The 20,116-nt window shown below is 32.6% G+C and overlaps 1 protein-coding gene across 3 annotated transcripts; it reads left to right on the top strand.

The window, feature by feature from the left end:
* Positions 1 to 87: 87 nt before the first annotated feature.
* On the top strand, positions 88 to 16,780 carry CEP76 (centrosomal protein 76). 3 transcript variants are annotated; one of them, XM_090285846.1, is made up of 12 exons: positions 88 to 387; positions 1,440 to 1,595; positions 2,575 to 2,656; positions 3,306 to 3,530; positions 4,567 to 4,752; positions 6,164 to 6,261; positions 6,628 to 6,756; positions 10,779 to 10,967; positions 13,147 to 13,313; positions 14,426 to 14,759; positions 15,647 to 15,864; positions 16,586 to 16,780. In XM_090285846.1, the coding sequence occupies exons 1-12, from the start codon at positions 325 to 327 to the stop codon at positions 16,722 to 16,724; spliced, it is 1,986 nt and encodes a 661-aa protein (XP_090141972.1). In that variant the 5' UTR covers positions 88 to 324; the 3' UTR covers positions 16,725 to 16,780. The 3 variants fall into 3 exon arrangements, with proteins under 3 accessions (XP_090141972.1, XP_090141973.1, XP_090141974.1); XM_090285848.1 differs by having other exon boundaries at positions 89 to 387; positions 3,486 to 3,530; XM_090285847.1 differs by lacking the exon at positions 6,628 to 6,756.
* Positions 16,781 to 20,116: the final 3,336 nt, after the last annotated feature.

Below are 20,116 nucleotides of genomic sequence, written 5' to 3'. Positions count from 1 at the left end.
GCGTTGGGGTGCGCTGAAGTCGCGGAGTGGGGACCCTGAGAGACGGGGAGCGGCAGGCGATCAGGCAGGGCGCGGGACAGCCTCACGGCCTGGGTGTCAGCCGCTGTTTCAGAACAGCAGTTGGCCGCCGCCGCTACCGCGGTTTCGCCTAGCGCTTGGTGCCAACCCTGTCACAGCGCCGCGTCCCCCCGGGAGCTGCGCGAGGCGAGCGGTCGCGCCGGCTTTGTGCTCAGCAGTGACTAACGCTCCTGGGTGGGCCCGTGCGCGCCGCGTGGTTGGGGCACCTGAAGCGGAGAGAATAGGCGCTGAGGCACCGAACCCAGCATGTCGCTGCCTCCCGAGAAAGCCTCTGAGCTGAAGCAGCTCATCCACCAGCAGCTGAGCAAGGTGAGGGGCCGCGGGCGCTTTTCTACCTGCCCTGTGGTCCTGTGTGTCCAGCCTGTGTCCCTTGGCCCGGCCGACCATGGCACTGGCTTGCCGGGGACTCGAGCAAAGGCTAAGCTACGCTGAGCGCGGGATGCGCAAAGCTTCGGGTTTGAAGCCAGAGAAACTTACTAGCCTCCATAAAAGAACAAGCCCAGAAGAAAGTGCTAGTGAAGTGTGAGGTGATAGGACGGCGATAGCATTACAGGACAGTTACGAAAATGTAGCGTTTATCCATTGATTTCTGAAAGTCAAATCGAGTATATAAGTTGTGTTTATGTTCAGAGGTCATGAGTTGGAATTACTTTAAGGGTGAAACTTGCGGTGTTATTGATGTTGTATCATATCAGCGATTCTTAAAGAAATCATGAAAGAAGTTACTGAAGGACTGGTAATGAAAGTATTCGTGATACTAGAGCGTTCAAGAACATTGTGTTTTTGAGGTGCTCAACTGAATGCAATAAGCTGAAGTAATAGAAGCTGCCGTTTATTGTGTAGTTGTAGTCCAGGTTTTGTGCCGTTTAGCATCTTTTTACCTAAGCCTCACAATCTTGACAGGGTACTCCTTTTTCCAGATTCATAAAAGGTAAGTAAGTTAAATCTAGGCCACTTCTAATAAGTTGAAAGCTGAAGTTCATACTTTAATCACAGCCTATAGGTGTGTATTCATTGGTACTATACTCTCTCAAAAGGTTATTTTGGTTGAGTGTTACTTGTGGGGCAATTGTAACAAAAGTAGTACATAACCAGTAGGGAGTATTTCTAGAATTAGTACTAAAATATTTTTATCTTAAATTCTTTTGTTCTTTTTTTTTCCTTTTAAAAAGCTACCTGTATTCTCATTGAATTCTGATAACAATTTTACATTCACTATTAGGTGGAGAAGCTTTCCTGAATTGAGTCTATGTACTGTGCCGTTAATTTTTCTTTGTCAGTGCTTTAGAAAGAAATTGACCAAGTGGCAATATTTGATTGCCTTGTAATACCGTAAATTGTAATGTGAGCTTTCTACATAGATGGACGTACATGGCAGAATAAGAGAAATTCTTGCGGAGACAATACGGGAAGAATTAGCTCCTGATCAACAACAGTTATCATCAGAAGATTTGATCAAAGCTCTTAGACGTCGGGGAATCATTGATGATGTGATGAAAGAACTTAATTTTGTTACTGTGAGTAATCTTTTGGGAAAAATTTCAAGAATATAAATATATGTTTGGGGCCTCTCCTTTTAGTGAAACCACTTTAAGACTATTTGTCTAGTAATATCTGTGTTTAAAGTGTAAGCTAATGTAATGTAGAGTTATGCGTCAATGAAATTGGAGTAATATACGTTGCTCTCTACAATGACAGAATTTTCTCCTGTTATTTATTCTCCAGGTCTATAACTTTAAGAATATATTTTAGTTAAATTAGGACCTCATAACCTAGTTAATTTTTATTAGTATTCTGTAATTTTGTAAGATTAGGCTTATTTTTAAAATAAACACTGTTTTGGGACAATATTCTCTGTGTTTAAGAAATTATCAATTTAAGAAAATAATTGTGTAAAAACTTCCAAACCTTTTCATACAAATAGGTCAATAGTGGGATGATAGCCTCTTAGTTCACATATTGTAAGTAGGCCTTCTTTTGAAACTGAAGGAATAATGAGAAACTGTGACCTCAATACTAGGTAATATAATGTAAAAATTGGATGGACTTCATAATACACCAGGGAATAAGTATTTTAATACAGCACTCTTTTTTGGTTTCTGAGGTTTATAAACCCATTTGGTATAAAAATTGACCTAATAACAGCTTTTGCTATATGAATATTACTTCCTTATTAAAATCAGTTCATGATAGAATCATAAGCCAAATATATGAGATTTAGAGGAAGTTTAACCTTGTTTAAGGTATTAGAGATTTATTTTTAGCATTCTGAGAACATTGCTTTAAGACAGTTTTATTTCTTAATATTAGACTTCAGGAGTAACCAAGTTGCATCACCTCTTTTGCAGGCTTTTCATTATTTTAATTATGCAAGGAAAATAGAGGTCTTTATCCTATTTACTTTTGGTTCACTTCTTAATTCCGTTATTGGCATTTTCTTGCTTAACTATAATTTCTGTTTTCTAATTTGTTTTGATTTTCTTTCTGCCTTCCCAGGACAATGTTGATCAAGAACTCCCTCCTTCTCCAAAACAATCAGTTTGTTTTACTGATAGACAGTCAACGTTGTTAAAAAAAAGTATGTGTATTTTTTTCAACATTTAACTTAGTTGGGGATAGATGTGCTATAGTGTGGATAGATGTGCTATAGTGTTTGGTATTTGATAGAAAACATTTAAATTTTTTTTCCCCCAGAATGAAATACTTATATTTTTGTGAGTAATCATCCAAAGAACTTAGATTCTGTTTTGTGTAAAGTATGTAACAGAAGATTTAATGTATAACACAATGGGAACAAAAACAGGACTACCTGATTCTCATTTTTTAGTAATATATTTTATAAAAATTGTATAGTCTTGTTTTTTTAATGGTAATGCAATTATCTCACAAGTACACTTTGCTGAGTCAAGATAATTGTCTGAGTTGGTCTGTGGAGGTAAAGGAATGTTGAATAAACAACTAACAGTAAAGGTATCCTAAACCTTGGCTCTAACTCCTTTCTACCTGGAAGAAAGTAGCCAGAATATAAACTCAGAAAAAGGTTTCATATTATATATCTTTTCTTCCGTGGGTGCAAATGGTCCTGGTATATAGCAAATGTGTTACTTGTTAATTTTTTCCCCTAGTCTTCAGTTTTATTAAGTATTTCTGTCATTATTTCCTATTGTCTTGATCACATTCCTTAAGTTATTTGGCAGTTTCCTCATATATATTGCTACACTTTACAGCTAATATTGATCCAACACGGAGGTATCTTTACCTTCAGGTTTTGGGTGGAAAAGCTTTCTTGGAACATCTACAAGAACCTGAGCCTTTACCAGGACAAGTTTGTTCAACCTTTACTTTATGTTTGCATTTTCGAAACCAACGTTTTCGTTCTAAACCTGTTCCATGTGCCTGTGAACCAGATTTTCATGATGGCTTTTTACTTGAAGTACACAGAGAAAGCTTAGGTAAGGAGCAATAATGAATTTTCATTTGAGTAAATCTTTGTGAGATTTTATGGTAGAGCAATGATAACTTTTGCTGTAGGGAGATTTATAATGGATGAATTTCCCTCCCTAGCCTTTTGTTTTTTTTTTTTTTCCTACTGCTCTTTCCTATATAAACTGCTTCTGACCACCTTCTTACTTTATTTTCTGCTAATTAATATTCCCTGAAGATTATTTTTTTACTATTTTTAATGGTTGATTGTTCAGTAATAAACATTTAAGTACATATTAGGTGCATGGTGCTATGCTCAGTAAGTCCTGGGGATATAATGGAGAATGAGACATTATCCTTCTCATTTATGAAAGATGATTGCATTTATGGTATTATGTAACTTTTGAAAATCAAAGTTTAGATGTGAGTCTTAACTCATCTTTTGAACTTTAAAATTATGATACTGATTCATATAATTGTTTTACACTGTTTCTTTCTATAAAGGTATTTTGTACATTTTTGTCAATGTAGAAATTTTTGTAATATATTTGTAAACTTAGCAAAATTGTAGATTTATACCTATATTAGCAGTACTAAAATTTATAATTTTTTCCCTGGAGAAAAATGTTTCCCTAACAAAGCAGTTAATGACTTAAATTGCTAGCTCCAAGGTGCTAGATCTTTCAGTTTTGGGTAGAGAGATAGTGATTATTTCTAGAGCTTTAGGCATAAAGGTAGTTGGGAAATGAATGCTGACATATTTGAATTATTGTAGTAACTTATAGTTTAATAAGTACTTTTAATGAGTAGACTTATTTCTTTGAGATCAGAAAAACACTGATATGCATTAATTGACAAAACAACTCAACACAATTCTACCAGTCCTCTTAAAAGTTGGGAGAAATTAGACTCTACTTTCATTCCCAGTCTGTTCCATGCTCTCTGTGACATTCCAGATTATTCTGTTTGTTTTTATAAAGTTTATTAATAGTTTTCAGTAAAGTGTTTTATGTTGACCTAACTGAGTATGTGATGTGGTGTAACTTTTTTTTTATATATTGCTAGGTGATGGAACTAGAATGGCTGATTCAACATCAATGTTATCAATAAGTGATCCAATTCATATGGTGCTAATCAAAACAGATATATTTGGTGAGACCACTTTAGTAGCATCCTATTTTCTCGAATGGCGATCAGTTTTGGGCTCAGAAAATGGAGTGACTAATCTTACTGTGGAACTTATGGGTGTAGGTATGATGATTAATATCACTGTTATCTTTTTATAGCCCCAGTTTGTTTGTATGATAAATACATTTTATATTTTTAAAATACCTTTATAAACCAAGAGGCAAACATATAAAAGAATTTCTTTAAAACTACAATTGGACTTCATTGTCGTAGTCTTGGGAAAATGTCTTGAAGAATAGTTTAAGTATAGAACTTCACAGTCATTCTGGCTTTGTCTTAAAGAAAATTTCTTTCCTAGGAAATGTATATAGAAATTTTGAGGGATTTTCTTTTTCAAATTTATTTGATTATATATAAAGCTATAGAGAAGATTAAGGTTCTACACACATATATATATGCATGTATACACAAAATACCTCCATTCCAACACACCCCAGGGTATAGTGCATCCCCATTAGTAACAGTCACTTCCTGCAGCAGCTGTTCTTGTGGAGTATGGAATAGGTTTTCTTTGACCCTTTTACATGTGCAAAAGTGGCACTCAAAGAGGTGCTAACTTGCTAAGTGTCAGTATCTATAAATAGTACTTTGAGGCCAGAGATGGTGCCTGTCTTATTCACCATTGTCTCCTTGGACTCTTGCATAATACTTGTGATGCAATACATGTTTACTAATACAATGAAAAAATAAAAGCTGCCAATGTTTTATCTGTAACATAATGGAAGTACTTGATATTGAAACTTAGTCACAGTATTAAATCTGGCCACTGGACAGTATAGCTTTAGTAATTTAGATTTTGGTAAGTCAGACTCTAAGTGTGTTTTTTCTTAAATAGAAAGAGAAAAAGTTTTTTGTAGGATGCTTATTTTCAAATGTGATACCCATTATCTGTCTTCATATATAGGCCTACATGATATGCATACTAATGACTTACAAACAGATATTCTGATTCAGCAAAGAAATATTAAATAGTTCTGTTGTGAAGTATATTTGTTTTCTAATTCTTTAAATACAGGTATGGATTAAAAATTTGTACTCACGTGATGTGAAAAACGGGAAGGGATAAATGGGAATTACTATATGTGACAAAGAGTATAAATATTTTCTGAGAATGAAGTGTTAACAGTTGCTTTGACTTTGGTTTTAAATATAAGTCTGGTTGGTATTATAAATTTAATTAAGATAAAAATTAAGAATTCCAAATCCTTTAGGTCTGAAAAGTCTTTAAAATGTGATTAGGAAGCTAAGAAAATAGGTAGTCTCCTTAAAATTAGATGAAGGCCTTTGTATTACATAAAAACTAATTTGATTTTGTTCATTTTTCATGTGAATATTAAAGGCGATGTTGAATATTATTTTTATTCCATATAAGTGGTAAAGCACAAAATTCTTAAATTATTTTGGTTAGACTTTGGTTAATTAAATATACATAGTATTAAAACCTGAAGTTCTAAATATTTATTTATATTTATAGGCACAGAATCAAAAGTTTCAGTGGGAATTTTAAATATAAAACTTGAGATGTACCCACCACTCAATCAAACATTATCTCAAGAAGTAGTAAACACACAGGTAAATAATTCTGAATTTCTTTTCTTTGTGTATGTGTTTTCATAATAGTATATTTACCTGTTGATCCTAGAAAGCACTCCTTTTTTAGAAAATTACAATTTACTAGCTTAAAGCAAAAGAATGACAATATAATTTAATATTTTTAAATGTCTTGAGGGAAAAAAGGTCACTCACTATTGCATGGAGACTGATCATATTGGGGAAAGTGTAGAAACAGGGAATTCAGTTAGGAGTCTCTTACCAGATGAGATGATGGTGGCTTAGATTGGGGTAGTGGTAGAGATGGAGAGAAGTCCATAGATTTCTTACATATTTTATAGTAATTAGAATGAATAGAAATTGAAAAATTATTTTTTTAATTTCAAGCTTGCTTTGGAACGTCAGAAAACTGCAGAGAAAGAGCGTTTATTTCTCGTATATGCTAAGCAGTGGTGGAGAGAATATTTGCAAATTCGACCCTCACACAACTCACGGCTGGTTAAGATTTTTGCTCAGGTTTGTAAATTGTATTAGAAAAGCTTCACGCTTGTATTTGATATTTACTGTTTGTTTACATACATTTTCTTTAACATGAATTTCTAAAATGTACTTCAGAAAAATGAAATTTTATTTGTAAAATGGAATGCTAATTTTGCAATACTATCTGAGTAGGCGAGTGATATAATACAATCTTTGTTTTATTTTGCTTTTTATTTTTAATTGTTTTTTAAACTTTCTGAATATATGTTAAAGTAGATGAAATTCCTTTTGCTTTACTTTGTGTCCTTGATAGATACTTAGTATTAAATAATTACTAGGATACGTTGCAACTTATATGTAAATTTAGTTTTTAAGTGTAGAACTCGGTCTCGGTGTATATATTTTTTCTAGTTAGGGTATTTTTTTGAAAAAGACAATATTACATGTAATAATTCTATGTAACGAAGATTCCCTAAGCCAATGACCCATAATATTTAACTGCAGCATTTCGACTATATATCTCTGCCTCTATTTTTCTCATATCCGAAGCCCATTTTCTCTCATTAACAAACCAACATACAGTATGTGATTAGATCTGTATTTTTTGTAAGTTATGAACCATTCAAATACGTTATATATATTTAGCCTTATATAGATGCATTAATAAGAATATAATGTAGTTTGTTTTGGATTATATTCCTCATATCCTGTGCATTCGTCTAGCTTTACCCTATATTCCCTAGATTTTAAGGACAGAATAAAAGTGGTTTAATTTCTAGATGAGGAGCTTGGGAGTGAGGGACTCTAGTTGACTAGTGGTGAAAATGAGGGAAATGGCTTTTGACTTTACAGTAGCATTATCTGTACATTGAATGACTGGGCATGCAAGGTATCAGTGATATTAGGATAAGGGCAAAAAGAAACCAGTCAAAATATAACTGATTCCGCTATTTAGTTTGAGGTTAGGTTGTTTATTGACATGTGGTATTGAACCAGAGAGGAGTAGAGTGGTCCGGGGAGTGGAGGAGGTAGATCAGAGAAACGGCAAACAAAAGAGGAGAAGGATGGGATATGCAGTTAAGGAAATCAATGAACAGAGGTTATCTTTTAGGAAATATTACTTAAGTTTCTGTCTCAGAATTCATTGTAAGAAGATTTGGTAAACATATGAAATTGTCAAGTGGCCGAGCATAGCTACTTTTTGCGAACAGTGTGAAGGATAGAGAAGTGAAGAATCTTCTAAGTTCAACAGCAGCTCAGTCATGGCAAACTATTAAATTGCAGTTTCAACTACTGCTCTTCGGTTTGACTGTGCTCTTTCCATACATAAGAGTAAATGTTTATCTTCTTAAGGTTCCTTTCCTGGTAGTGTTTCTTGCTGCTTCTTCCTATCTAATTTCAAAAAACTATAGTTTGAAAAAACTTATACATGGTATGAAAATGAATTTCCAGTGCTTCCATGCACAAGAGGAGATAGTATACAACAGCACTATCCAGTAGAACATTTTGTTGATAGAAATGTTCTATGTATGTGCTGTTCAGTGTGGTAACCCCTAGCCATATGTGGCTATTGCGTACACAAAATGTAACTAACATGATTGAAGAACTGAATTAAAATTTTTAATTTGATTAAAATTTAAATAGCTACATATAGTTAGTGGCATTCTAGTGGACAATATAGGTTTAGAGGTTGAAATACAGAAAATTTCAAGATATTTAAATAGTTTATAGGGATATACTTAGGTAACATTAGAAATATTGTAACGAAACAAGTAATGGTATATTTTGTATTCCAAGGTGATACTATTGATGACTGGCTTAGGGCAAATGCACTTTTTTTACATTTTCAATACTTTCTCGCCTGTTAGTGGAGTTGTAAGAACAGGACAAGCTGGCCCACACAGGGACTAAATTAGTCACCTTTATCATAACCAAACATCTGTAGAATACCCAGGGTTATCATACTTAATAATCTGTTGTTCATTTAATGATAGTTTTTACATTTTCTGTGCAAAAATTAAGTTACAGAAGTTGACCTTAAGACCATTAAGTTTTAAGAAAATGTCACAAATCACTTGAGGATTGAGTTTGTCCTTTTAATGTTCAGATTGTGATTTCAGGACTTAATCTCTTACTACACTAGATTATTAATAATGTTGAATTAATGTAAAAGAAATCTGAGTAATGGTTTTCTAAATCCTTCCAAAATTAGAATAAATGATCTTCTGTTTTAAAAAGAGAGAATTACAGAGAAAAGAATACAGGGCCTTGACTGGAGCTTGAGTTGCTTCTCTGTCTCCTTCAATGTTTAAAAAAAAAAAAATCAGTGCTTTAAAATGCTCTCTGCCTAAATCTCCTTTTTTATCTTTCCCTGTTCTTAGTTTCCTTACCTGCCCTTGGTTCTTCATTCTATTTGAGCTCTTCTAGTTGATCCCTTCATTTTGTCTCTATTTCTGACTCCTAAGATAGTACAGAGCTATATAGAGTAAGAGATCACCATGAAGGTGTTGGAGTGAGTGGGGTGAGAGAGGATGGGAAAAAAATCAGTGCCTTTTAGAATTGGGAACCATAGGTATGAGTGGAATTCATAAAACTCATTTTGCTGTGCATCATATAAAAATTCATAATCTTACCATAATCAAATATAAATAATAGGTTTTTTTTCTTGCTAAGGAATATGATTAAAGTGGAACAATGATGATACTGTGGTGTAGAAAGACATCAGTGGTTCTGATAATTGAAACAGGTGGTATTTCTGTTGGCTGAGTTAGGTTGTATTTCCATAATAGTTTTAAATCATCTCTGAACTTTGAATAAAAAGTGGCCCTTTGAGTTTGTCATCTCAGTAATCATGAAGTTAAGAAAAATAAGAACTTTGGTAATACTGACTCTAAAAGCACAATGGTGGAAGTCATCAGAGATTCTTGTATCCATAGAATCAGTTCAATTGCTAGGATACATCCTATATTTAAAATGTAAGATGTCTTCCTAAAATGATTTTCAAAACTCTGCTTTCAGTTGACTTGGTTAACAAATCATTATTTCCTGTGGGTCTCCAAGTATAATAGAAACAACTTAAAAATGAGCTCTGATCATTGTTTTATCAGCTAATCAGAAGTTATTTGTTCAGTCTGGAAATATGTTATTAAATTATGTATGATAATATAAAAGAATACTTTGGCTTATGTCTCCTCTATCCTCCACCCACCTGCTTATCTTTTCTTAGAGGGTTTTTAAACTTTATTGAGGAATAAATGACAAGCATATGGAATATAATTAAAGTGTACAATGTGATCAATTGATATACATTGTGGAAAGATTATCAAGATTAAGATAATTAACACATCTGTCACCTCACGTAGTTAACTCTTTTTTTTGTGGTGAGAATGTATATCTAAAAATTTGTACCTTTTGACCTACTCACCCATTCTAAGCCTTTTTTTTTTTTTTTTTTTTTTTAAGATTCCACATGTAAGTGATATACAGTATTTGTGTTTTTCTGTTTGGCTTATTTCATTAGTATAATGCCCTCAGATTCATCCATATTGCAAACGGCAGGTTTTCCTCCTTTTAATTAGTGAATGATATTCTATTGTATAAATACACCACATTTCCTTTATCCATTCATTCTTTGAAAGATATTTTAGTTGTTTATATATCTTGGCGATCGTGAATAATGCTGCAGAGAACTTGGGTGTGCAAATATCTCTTTGAGATACTGATTTCAGTTACTTAGGGTATATATCCAGGAGTGGCATTGCTGGATCATATGACGGTTCATACTCGGGAGTTAGCTCAGTGGTTGAATCCTGGCCCTGTTGCATAATAGCTGCAGTTTCAGTTTCTTCATTTATAAAATGAAAGTAATAGAGATATTGTGAAGATTTAAAGAGAAATTGTATGCTTAGCACTCAGTGACTTAGTATTGGATATAAGGTAAGCACTCAATGATAACCAGAATTATTTTATCACACAGGTAATGTACTCTAAGAAAAGGTGTTAAAATTGGAAATGATTAATCTGTCTTTTCAGATAATGTCTTTCTCCTCTTCCTCCAGGATGAAAATGGGATAAATAGACCAGTCTGTTCCTATGTTAAACCACTTCGAGCTGGGCGGCTTTTGGATACCCCAAGGCAAGCAGCAAGATTCGTTAATGTCCTTGGTTATGAAAGAGCCCCTGTTATTGGAGGAGGAGGTAAACAGGAACAGTGGTGCACTCTGCTGGCCTTTCTCTGTAGAAACAAGGTATCCTATGCACATAACAGAATTAAAAAGCAGTACATCATATTTGTATAAGAATCAATAGAGAAAATGTATGTATTATCAATATAAACAAGTAATCTTTTCACCATTTTTCTTAACATTTAAGTATCAATACATAAAGAAAAAACTTAGCATCTTTATTTTCTTGTGTAATTCCTTATTTAATGTAATGCGATTTCTGTGAGGTAGGGATCTACAAGTACTGTTAGGTCAGGAACGAAGACATAGAAGTAACGTAAACGATGAATTAGCAAGAGCACCAGGACCAAGTACTGTGGTCTTCTAGTACTATTCATTTGTTAAAATTTGCTTAGATGTGTGTTTTTTAAAAAGAGGAAATGTCAGTACAAAATGAATATGGAAAAAATTCTTGGGTTCATTGGTATTTTGGTTAGGATTGAATATGAGTATATATTTAAGAATTTATATAATTATGGGATATTTCCTAATTTTATGTGTTCCAAAAATGTTGACAATATAAAAACAGACTCTTTAGCATTCCAATTCTGTTGAAATAGAACAGAAAAAAAGAATTTATTTTTTTATTGTTTTGAATCAATTTTGTTCAGTCTAAAGTTGTATAACTAGTATAGATATTCACAAGTAAAGCTTATGCAATGGAAGAAACTATATTAGAGATTGATTTGTCAATTAAAACTGTTTGTCTTAAAGACAATTGAAAACAGTTAAACATTACTTATCAAAATTGTTTTGATTTATTCTCAAACTATAGTTCCCAAAAAGTGTGTATGATTTAAACTTATTAATTTCAAACTTAGAAGGAATGATACATATTTAAAATTATGTAAATAATTTTTTGCAAAGCAAATAATCACCCTTTTGATTCACTATTTTATTGTGTTCAAGTTTGTATAAAGAGAAAGCACATCTTAAATTAGAAACTTGAAAATTATTTAAAATATTTTTCTGGCACAATAAAAACAAAACAAGATTACAATGGTGAACATGAAATTTCACCTATAATTTTATTACCAGTTTATTATGTCTTTTTATATTTTAATGTTTTCCTCTTGTTATGTATTATTTTCCTTTCATATATACATTGATAGAAGTAAAATTGTGTGTCCTGTTATGAAAATTTACCTGTGTGTTGGCCGTCTTTATGATCTGTCTTTTAATGGCTGTATAAAGTTTTGAGTTGAATTAAAATCTACTTAACTATTTACCCATTGTAAGAACTTTTTTTGTCTGAGTTAGACTTGCTTCCAGTTTTTGCTATCATTGAGAATGATTTTTTGCATTGGACATCTTTGGTTGTATGTTGGGGTTTAAAAAAAAAAGTATAAAGTCTCAATATAGCAATTACTGGGTCTAAAAGGTTAGATATTATATATTTTTTAAAGTCAATTTAATGATTATAAAATGCTGTGTATTACAGTTAGTTAAAAAGTAACAGTGGAGAACCACTAATGCAAAATTTGGGGGGTAAAGATGTCATCCATTCCAATACCGAACTCAATGGTTATTTTTACTTTTGCACATTACCTGTATTCCTGTGCTTAAATACGTATCTTCATGTAATTATAGCCTTATTGTTTGTTTAATAATGTTATTTTCACAGAACATATCAAATATTTTTATTTTTGTAGTTTTTATGATTTTTTTAAATTGTGAAAGTAATATAACATTATCAAAGAGAACTTAGAAAATATTGTAGAAGGGAAAATTATATATAACCACCTGAATTATAGCCGTTGTTGGCATTTTGTTGTGTCCAATCATTTTTCCTGTGTATTTTTTTAAGTGATCACATGTAGATACTTTAACTCATTGTCTCAGTTTGTATATTTTTTCATTTATTTGCATTTCCTGCTCTATGATTTGTCAGCTTGTCTGTTCATGTTTGTTAGTTAGCTTTTCTTTCTGTGTTGTATGAGTTCTTTATAAACTCATGAATCTGAATGTCCCCTCTTAAAGTATAAATGCTATGATTATCAGATTTGTGAGCACTGACTTTGTAAAATAATTTAGGTTCTTCTAAATTTCATATATTCTCTTTCCATTTCTATTGTTTCAGCTTAACACCAGCTTAATAATTAACAGTGAAAAATTTAATATTACTTTTTATTGTCATTTTGTATTTAAATATTTAACAAAGAGACAATACAGATACTTAATTTTTTAATTCATTATTTTCAAGGGTGACTGTGAAGATCATGCTAACCTTCTGTGCAGCCTTCTTCTTGGATATGGGTTAGAAGCCTTTGTCTGTGTTGGGACTAAGGCAAAAGGAGTACCTCACGCTTGGGTTATGACTTGTGGAACTGATGGAACTATTACTTTTTGGGAGAGTTTAACAGGACACAGGTTAGCCAACTAAGTTTACAAAGATACTTTAAAAAGATGCAAATGTTTTAAATTGTAGGTTCTTGATTTTATACTGATGGTACTCAAAGGTACATGTTGATAATTTTAGTTATTATAGCTTTTTCAATGACTATGTAAAAAATTACTTCAGTTAAAATAGCTATGTAATTAAATTCTTAAGAAAATTTGTACACCTAAAATATTCTTTACCAACATAATATTGGTAAAAAAATAAATTATATTTACTTTAAATTTTGTATAATTGGCATATGCTTTTTCTGATGATTACGTATCTCTAAGCCTAAAAATAAACTTACATTGAAATCATGACTTCTTTTGAAAATTTGATGTGATCAACTCCATGTTGATGAATCCATTAGACTTTTTTTTCAGTCTTATTGCCTGTCATCAGCTTTTCGAAGAGTTAAATTCTTTATCCTTCCTGGAACATTCTCTTTTCCTTTTTAATAGTACTATCTTCCAGTTTCATTATTTTTTCTCTGGCTGTTCTGAGTTTTTCTTCATCTTGATTTTAAATATTGGAGATGCTAAAGGCACAGTCCTGGGCCCTTTTTTCATTTCTCTGGGTTCTTTTTTTTCCTAGTTGATAATCATTTTGATTTATTGTACCTCATAATATATAGCTAAATTATTTTAATTTTTTGATTTTAGAGATAGGAAGGGAGGGAGAGAGAGAGAGAAACATCTATTTGTTGTTCCCCTTATTTATGCATTCATTGGTTGATTCTTGTAGGTGCCCTGACCAGGGATTGAACCCTCAACCTTGGAATCTCAGGACGACGCTCTAACAAACTGAGCTACTGGGCCATGGCTGTAGCTAAATTATTTTAATTGTGTTATTTGAGATACCTGTTTTTGATCTTAACAATACACACAGGATATATTCTTGTGTTAAAGGAATAAAATTGGTTTCTACAGCATAAGATATGTATAAAATCAATATAGAGTAATCAAATTGTAAGAATATAAGAAGGAAAAAGGTGTATTAAAACTCTAGTTCTGGGAATAGTTAGGGCTTTAAGTGTTCTCAGTAAGATGCTGCCTTCCTGATTTTTAAGTTCTTGTATAAAATTATGATTTATCTTTTTTAGATACCTCCACAAATCTACTAATCCTGATGAACCTCCAGTTGCTGAACAGCCCAAACCACTGTACCCATATCGAACAATTGGTTGTGTTTTCAATCATCAGATGTTTCTGGGAAATTGTCAGCCCTCAGACTCGGTAGAAATCTGTGTATTTGATTTGAATGATGAATCTAAATGGAAACCCATGAGTGAAGAAGCAATTAAATCTGTGTGTGCTCCAGGAACTACAACATCCCTTCTTCCCTTTCCACCTCTTTGTGCATCCACAATTGATGCTTCTGTAACAAGTAATGAAATAGAGATGCAGCTAAGGTTACTAGTGTCAGAACACAGGAAGGTAATTAACACTGAAATTTGTAGTTTCATGCATTTGTTCATCTGTTTATGTATAAATAATTTTTGGGAGACATGTGTGTTAGTGCCAGTCACTATTCTAGCCCTGAACAAAGCAAATACGTATAGTCCCTATCTTTATGAAGCTTATAGTTTTGAAAGTCATGAGAGTTAAGATCTAAGACTCAGAAAATTTTAAATTCAACAATACTTACAGAATTTATTGTAGAAATAAAGAGTAAGTGCTCAGTAAATATTTGGCTTTAATTATATATACAATTAGTTTGTTGACTTCTCTCCTCTACTTGACTTTATGGTAGAAGCAATCAAATTAACTAAATTCAATTTTACTAAACTCTAAAGTTAAATAAAATGTGACCTCAAAATTTACTGACACTGTCTTCCATGGTAAGACTATTCCATATGATCTTTTCTAGTGGATATTAAAGAATAGAATTTGGAGCCCTCACTAACATTATATTGATTTTTTTTGTTTGTTTTCTTTTGGAAGTCAAGCCTGATACCCGTAGATTTTTTATTTTTAATTATTATGTACTTTTATAATATAATAGGAAGTTTAAAAATTGACAGGTTTTAAAAATCTTGGCTTATATTAAAATAATCAACAGGTTTTTTTGGGGTTTTTTTTTTTATCGAGTGATTTTAGAGAGAGACGAAGAGAGAGAGAGAGAGAAAGACAAACATCAATTTGTTGTTTCACTTATTTATCTATTCACCAGTTGATTATTGTATGTGCCCTGACCGGGGATTGAACCTGCAATCTTGGTGTATCGAGATGATGCTCTAACCAACCGAGTTGCCCAGCCAGGGCCATATAATTGGTTTTTAAAATATTCATGAATTTTACTTTTTCTCTTTTGGTTGTTATAGGATCTTGGCCTCACTACTGTTTGGGAAGACCAGCTTTCCTATCTCTTATCACCAGCTTTGGCTTCTTATGAATTTGAGCGTACAACAAGTATATCTGCAGGCAATGAAGAATTTCAAGATGCGATAAGGAGGGCAGTACCTGATGGTCACACATTTAAAGGGTTCCCAATACATTTTGTGTATAGAAATGCAAGGCGTGCATTTGCTACATGTCTTCGGTAAGATGGAATTTAGGAATTCATAAATGGTTTTGGGTAAGAATCTTAGAAATCAGTCTGGTAGTTACTTAGGAATGAGTTTAGAATCTCATGGGGAACTTTTATAATGACTTACTTTCCTTTCCACAGATGGTGATCAGTGTAGCTCTCGATAGTTTAGGATAGTTTTCCCAGCGATTTTGGTGGAATCTTGGTTGAGGATCTCAGATCTTGACGTGTAATTTTTTAAGTGTATAGATTAAAGAGGAAATAGTATGTAATTTGAATAGCTTGATTGAAATTACAGAGCCATTGGAAGCAAAGACAGGATTTTAAAATATTATTTAAAATACTGTTTTATTGCCCTGGCAAGGGTAGCTCAGTTGGTTGGAATGTTGTTCTGATAGACCAAGGTTGTGGGTTCAGTCCCCAGTCAGGGCACATATAAGAAGCAACTAATGTATAAATGTGCAGATTGATATTTCTCTCCCTTTCCCCCTTTCTAAAACATTTAATTAATCAATTAACTAATAGAATTTGGAGACTTCATTAACATTATATTGAATGTTTTTGTTTTCTTTAAGAAGTAAAGCCTGATACCTATGGTTTTTTATTTTTAATTATTATGTACTTGTATAATAATAGGAAGTTTAAAAATTGACAGTTCAAACCACTGAATTGGAAATAAGAAACTAAAGCCTATGTGTACTTCTTAATTTAATATATTTTCTTCCTTCTGTAGGTCTCCTTTCTGTGAAGAAATAATTTGTTGCCGTGGGGACCAGGTGCGACTGGCAGTTCGTGTCCGAGTGTTTACTTACCCTGAATCTGCATGTGCTGTTTGGATCATGTTTGCTTGTAAATATCGTTCGGTATTATAGGATTAACATTTCTATAAGAATACCTGTGTTTTATTGGAATTTTATACATTGTATATATTAAGTTATTTAAAAAAATCACAATCTGGCTTGAGTGTCATTTCAGTTTTGTTTATACCTGTAATGTTTGAAAAGGAAATTATCATGTGTATATTTAAAAATTAAGGATGAAAAACTGCATAAAATGGAGTGGAATTTAGTATGAATTTAGTGTATATTCTATTTTAATAAATACTATTTTTTCCACAGGTATTCAGTAGTTTAAATATGAATATAAAATTTACTTAGTTTTCTTTACATTAATAAGTAATCAGAAAGATACTTGTCTGAGGGTTTGAGCCATAGTAAAATCAGTATGATAATTATTTTTCTTGGATTAATGGAATTATTTTATATAAATTAGGAGAAATTAACCTCATAACAGATTTCCATCATGGCCATAGGGATATTTGTGACTTTCTAGAGATTTATGGGAAGATTTTGATGCAAGAGTAGGAAAAAACTAGTACTGGAAAAGCACAAGTACTAATAACAAAACCTCACTTGAAAGCTCATGAATAATTTGTAAATGTAATGGGTTATTTTTTACTCTTTGCCATCTTTTGCGTTTTACCTTAGTGGCAGGTTATTTTTTGCTCACATATCCTAGCAACCTTGAGCCCCCTTTTGCTAGCTGACTCTAGCTGTTATCTGGCTACCCCAAGGACATGAGAATAGTTTCGGGCCAAGTATTTATCAGCTGAAGCTCCTTCTAAATTAGAAAGTATGTATATATGTAGTTTCTCACGCCTGTGTAGTTTTTGTCTCTTTTGTTGTTACCTAGTTACCCCAAGGACATAAGAATAGTTCTGTTGCCTTTAAAAACCTTTTAGTCTGTAAGGCGGGGCGGCTCGCCCATCTTCTGCTTCTGAAAGTGGGAAGACCCGTCCCTGGCCAGGTAAATAAACGCCATAAATATATTTCTAAATTGCCTCGTGTCCTCTTTGCTCGCTAATGCTCCATAACATAAATATTTGTTAGTTTTATTAATTATAAAAATTATTAGGTATTTTAGAAAAAATTTATTATACCCTTTTGTTGTGATATTGACAAATTGTTTTCTGTTATTAATATTGGCATTCTGTTGCTAACTTTCTGTAGTCAAAGGATTCATTACTAACTAGCCTTATCATGGATTCCGTGTTCTGAAAACATTTTTTCGCTTTTTAAAATTTCATTATGATAAAAACATCAGTATATATGTGACTAATATAAATCAGAGAATCATTGTGTGAGGCCACTTAAAAATAAGCATATATGAGTGACTCCATGCTGATGTTTGTTTTAAGATCGAGCAAGTTTTAAAGTAAGCAAGCATCAAAGACAGTAGTTTGAGTTTTTTGTATCAATAAGAAGCTGCATAAGTGATAGGCTTGATTGTCATTTAGCATCTCTGCACAGGTCTTAATCATTGTTCTTAAGAAAGTAATTGGCCCTAACTGGGGGACTCAGTTGGTTGGAGCATTGTCTGTACATCACAACGATTGTGGATTCGATTGCCAGTCAGGGCACATACCTAGGTTGCAGTTCGATCCCTGGTTGGGGCATATACGGGAGGCAACTGATTGATGTTTTTCTTTCACATCTGCGTCTCTCTCTCTCTCTCTGTCTCTCTCTGTCTGTCTGTCTCTGTTTCTGTTTCTCCCCCCCACCCCTTCCTCTCTTGCTCCCTCCCTCCCTCCTCCTTCTTCTCTATAAAAATCAGTAAAAACATATGCTTGGGAGAAGGATTTAAAAAAAAAAAAGACAGCAATTGATTGTACCAGTTGGCTCTGCAAGTTATGCTCTTCATTACTTTAATTTATCATTGCAAATAAAATGATTTAATGTTTCTTTAAAAATTATAAATCAAAAGATATCCTAAAAGCTACTTTTTGTCTTATTTTTAAATATGATAAATATTTATGGTTTAACTTGTTTAGAAGTATGAAAATATCCCTCTTTTGTCAATTTTCATTGAAAACAATAATTAGGTGTTTTTTGTGAGACTGTTAAGAATTAAGACTTTTGTATTCTGTTGCCAAAGTTACTAATAAAGCTGTTAATAGGGAAAATTGCTTATTAGGGTTAGGAATTTTTAACTTTTGAAACAAACTATTAGACATATACTAAGAGGCAGACTATGTTATGATCAAGGTTATATTATCATTGAGACTGGGCTTGATATAATTGCTATGATACTTTAGTATAAATTTCAAAATTAATTTCCTTTTTATGCACTTTAATAGAATCTGACATGAATTAATGTTTTTCTCCAAAGATGGTTTTTTCAAAAGATTATTTCAGTGCATTTATCACTAAAACTATACATTATAATAATTTTTCTTTAAAAAAATTAAATTTACCTTGTGTATTTAGCTGTGCCATAAAAATTGTATTAAAAACATAAAATGGTTTTTTTTATAATGTCTCGTGTTCTTTTTGACAATATCTGCACTTACATAGTACCCTATACATAATATATAGGTACATTTATTTAGTAGACTATCAGAAACTTAGAAACTTCATTACTCAAGCATGAACCTGGTGAATAAAATTATTAAATTTAGTTTCAAATAACAACATTCCAAGTGCCTTATTGAAGTGTACATTTTTCGATCTGCAAAAATACATTTATAACTTATAAGTTCTGTAAAGTACACACATTTGAAACCCAATTTTCTACTTCTTAACAAAGTCAAGATTTCAGCCAAATAAAGTGTAGGCTTTATATTTGAAACGAATATTGCTTGTAGGCTCTGGTTGGTTAGCTCAGTTGGTTAGGGTGTTCTCCAGCAACCCTAAGGTTGCAGGTTCAATCCTCTGTCAGGGCACATACAAGAGTCATCCAAAGAATACATAAATAAATGAAACAACAAATTGATGTTTTTTTCTCTCTTTCTCTAAAATAAAACATTAAAAAAAATTGCTCATAAAGTAGTATTCTGTGTCAGATATCCGACCATCAGAATACATTTATGAACTATCAGTTGCTTAAATTAACTCATTCACACTTTTTTAAACATTTAAGTTTAGAGAGAGGGAAAGGGAGGGAGAAAGAGAAACATTGATGCCATCAGTTGCCTTTTGCACTCCCCCAGCTGGGGACTTGGCCTGCAACTGAAGGAACCAGTGACCTTTTGGTTTACAGGTCAGCGCTCAATCTGCTGAGCCACACTAATTAGGCTTCATTTGTACTTCTGATTTCTAGCTCAACTGAACAAGATTGCTTAGGTAGGACTACAGTTTGCGATTTCATAATTTTTTTTCTTGCACTTTCAAATAATTTTATACTTTGCTTAAGTAGATAAGTACAGTAATTAAATGATGTTTTTACACGCACTTAACTTATAGCATCAAAATTAGCATTGCTTTCC

Source organism: Furipterus horrens, unplaced genomic scaffold (genome assembly GCF_987537825.1).
Source record: "Furipterus horrens unplaced genomic scaffold, mFurHor1.1.pri manual_scaffold_8, whole genome shotgun sequence".
NCBI classification, from domain to species: domain Eukaryota; kingdom Metazoa; phylum Chordata; class Mammalia; order Chiroptera; family Furipteridae; genus Furipterus; species Furipterus horrens.
Note: the sequence above shows the minus strand (reverse complement) of the source record. Positions and strands in the feature narration are given on the sequence as shown.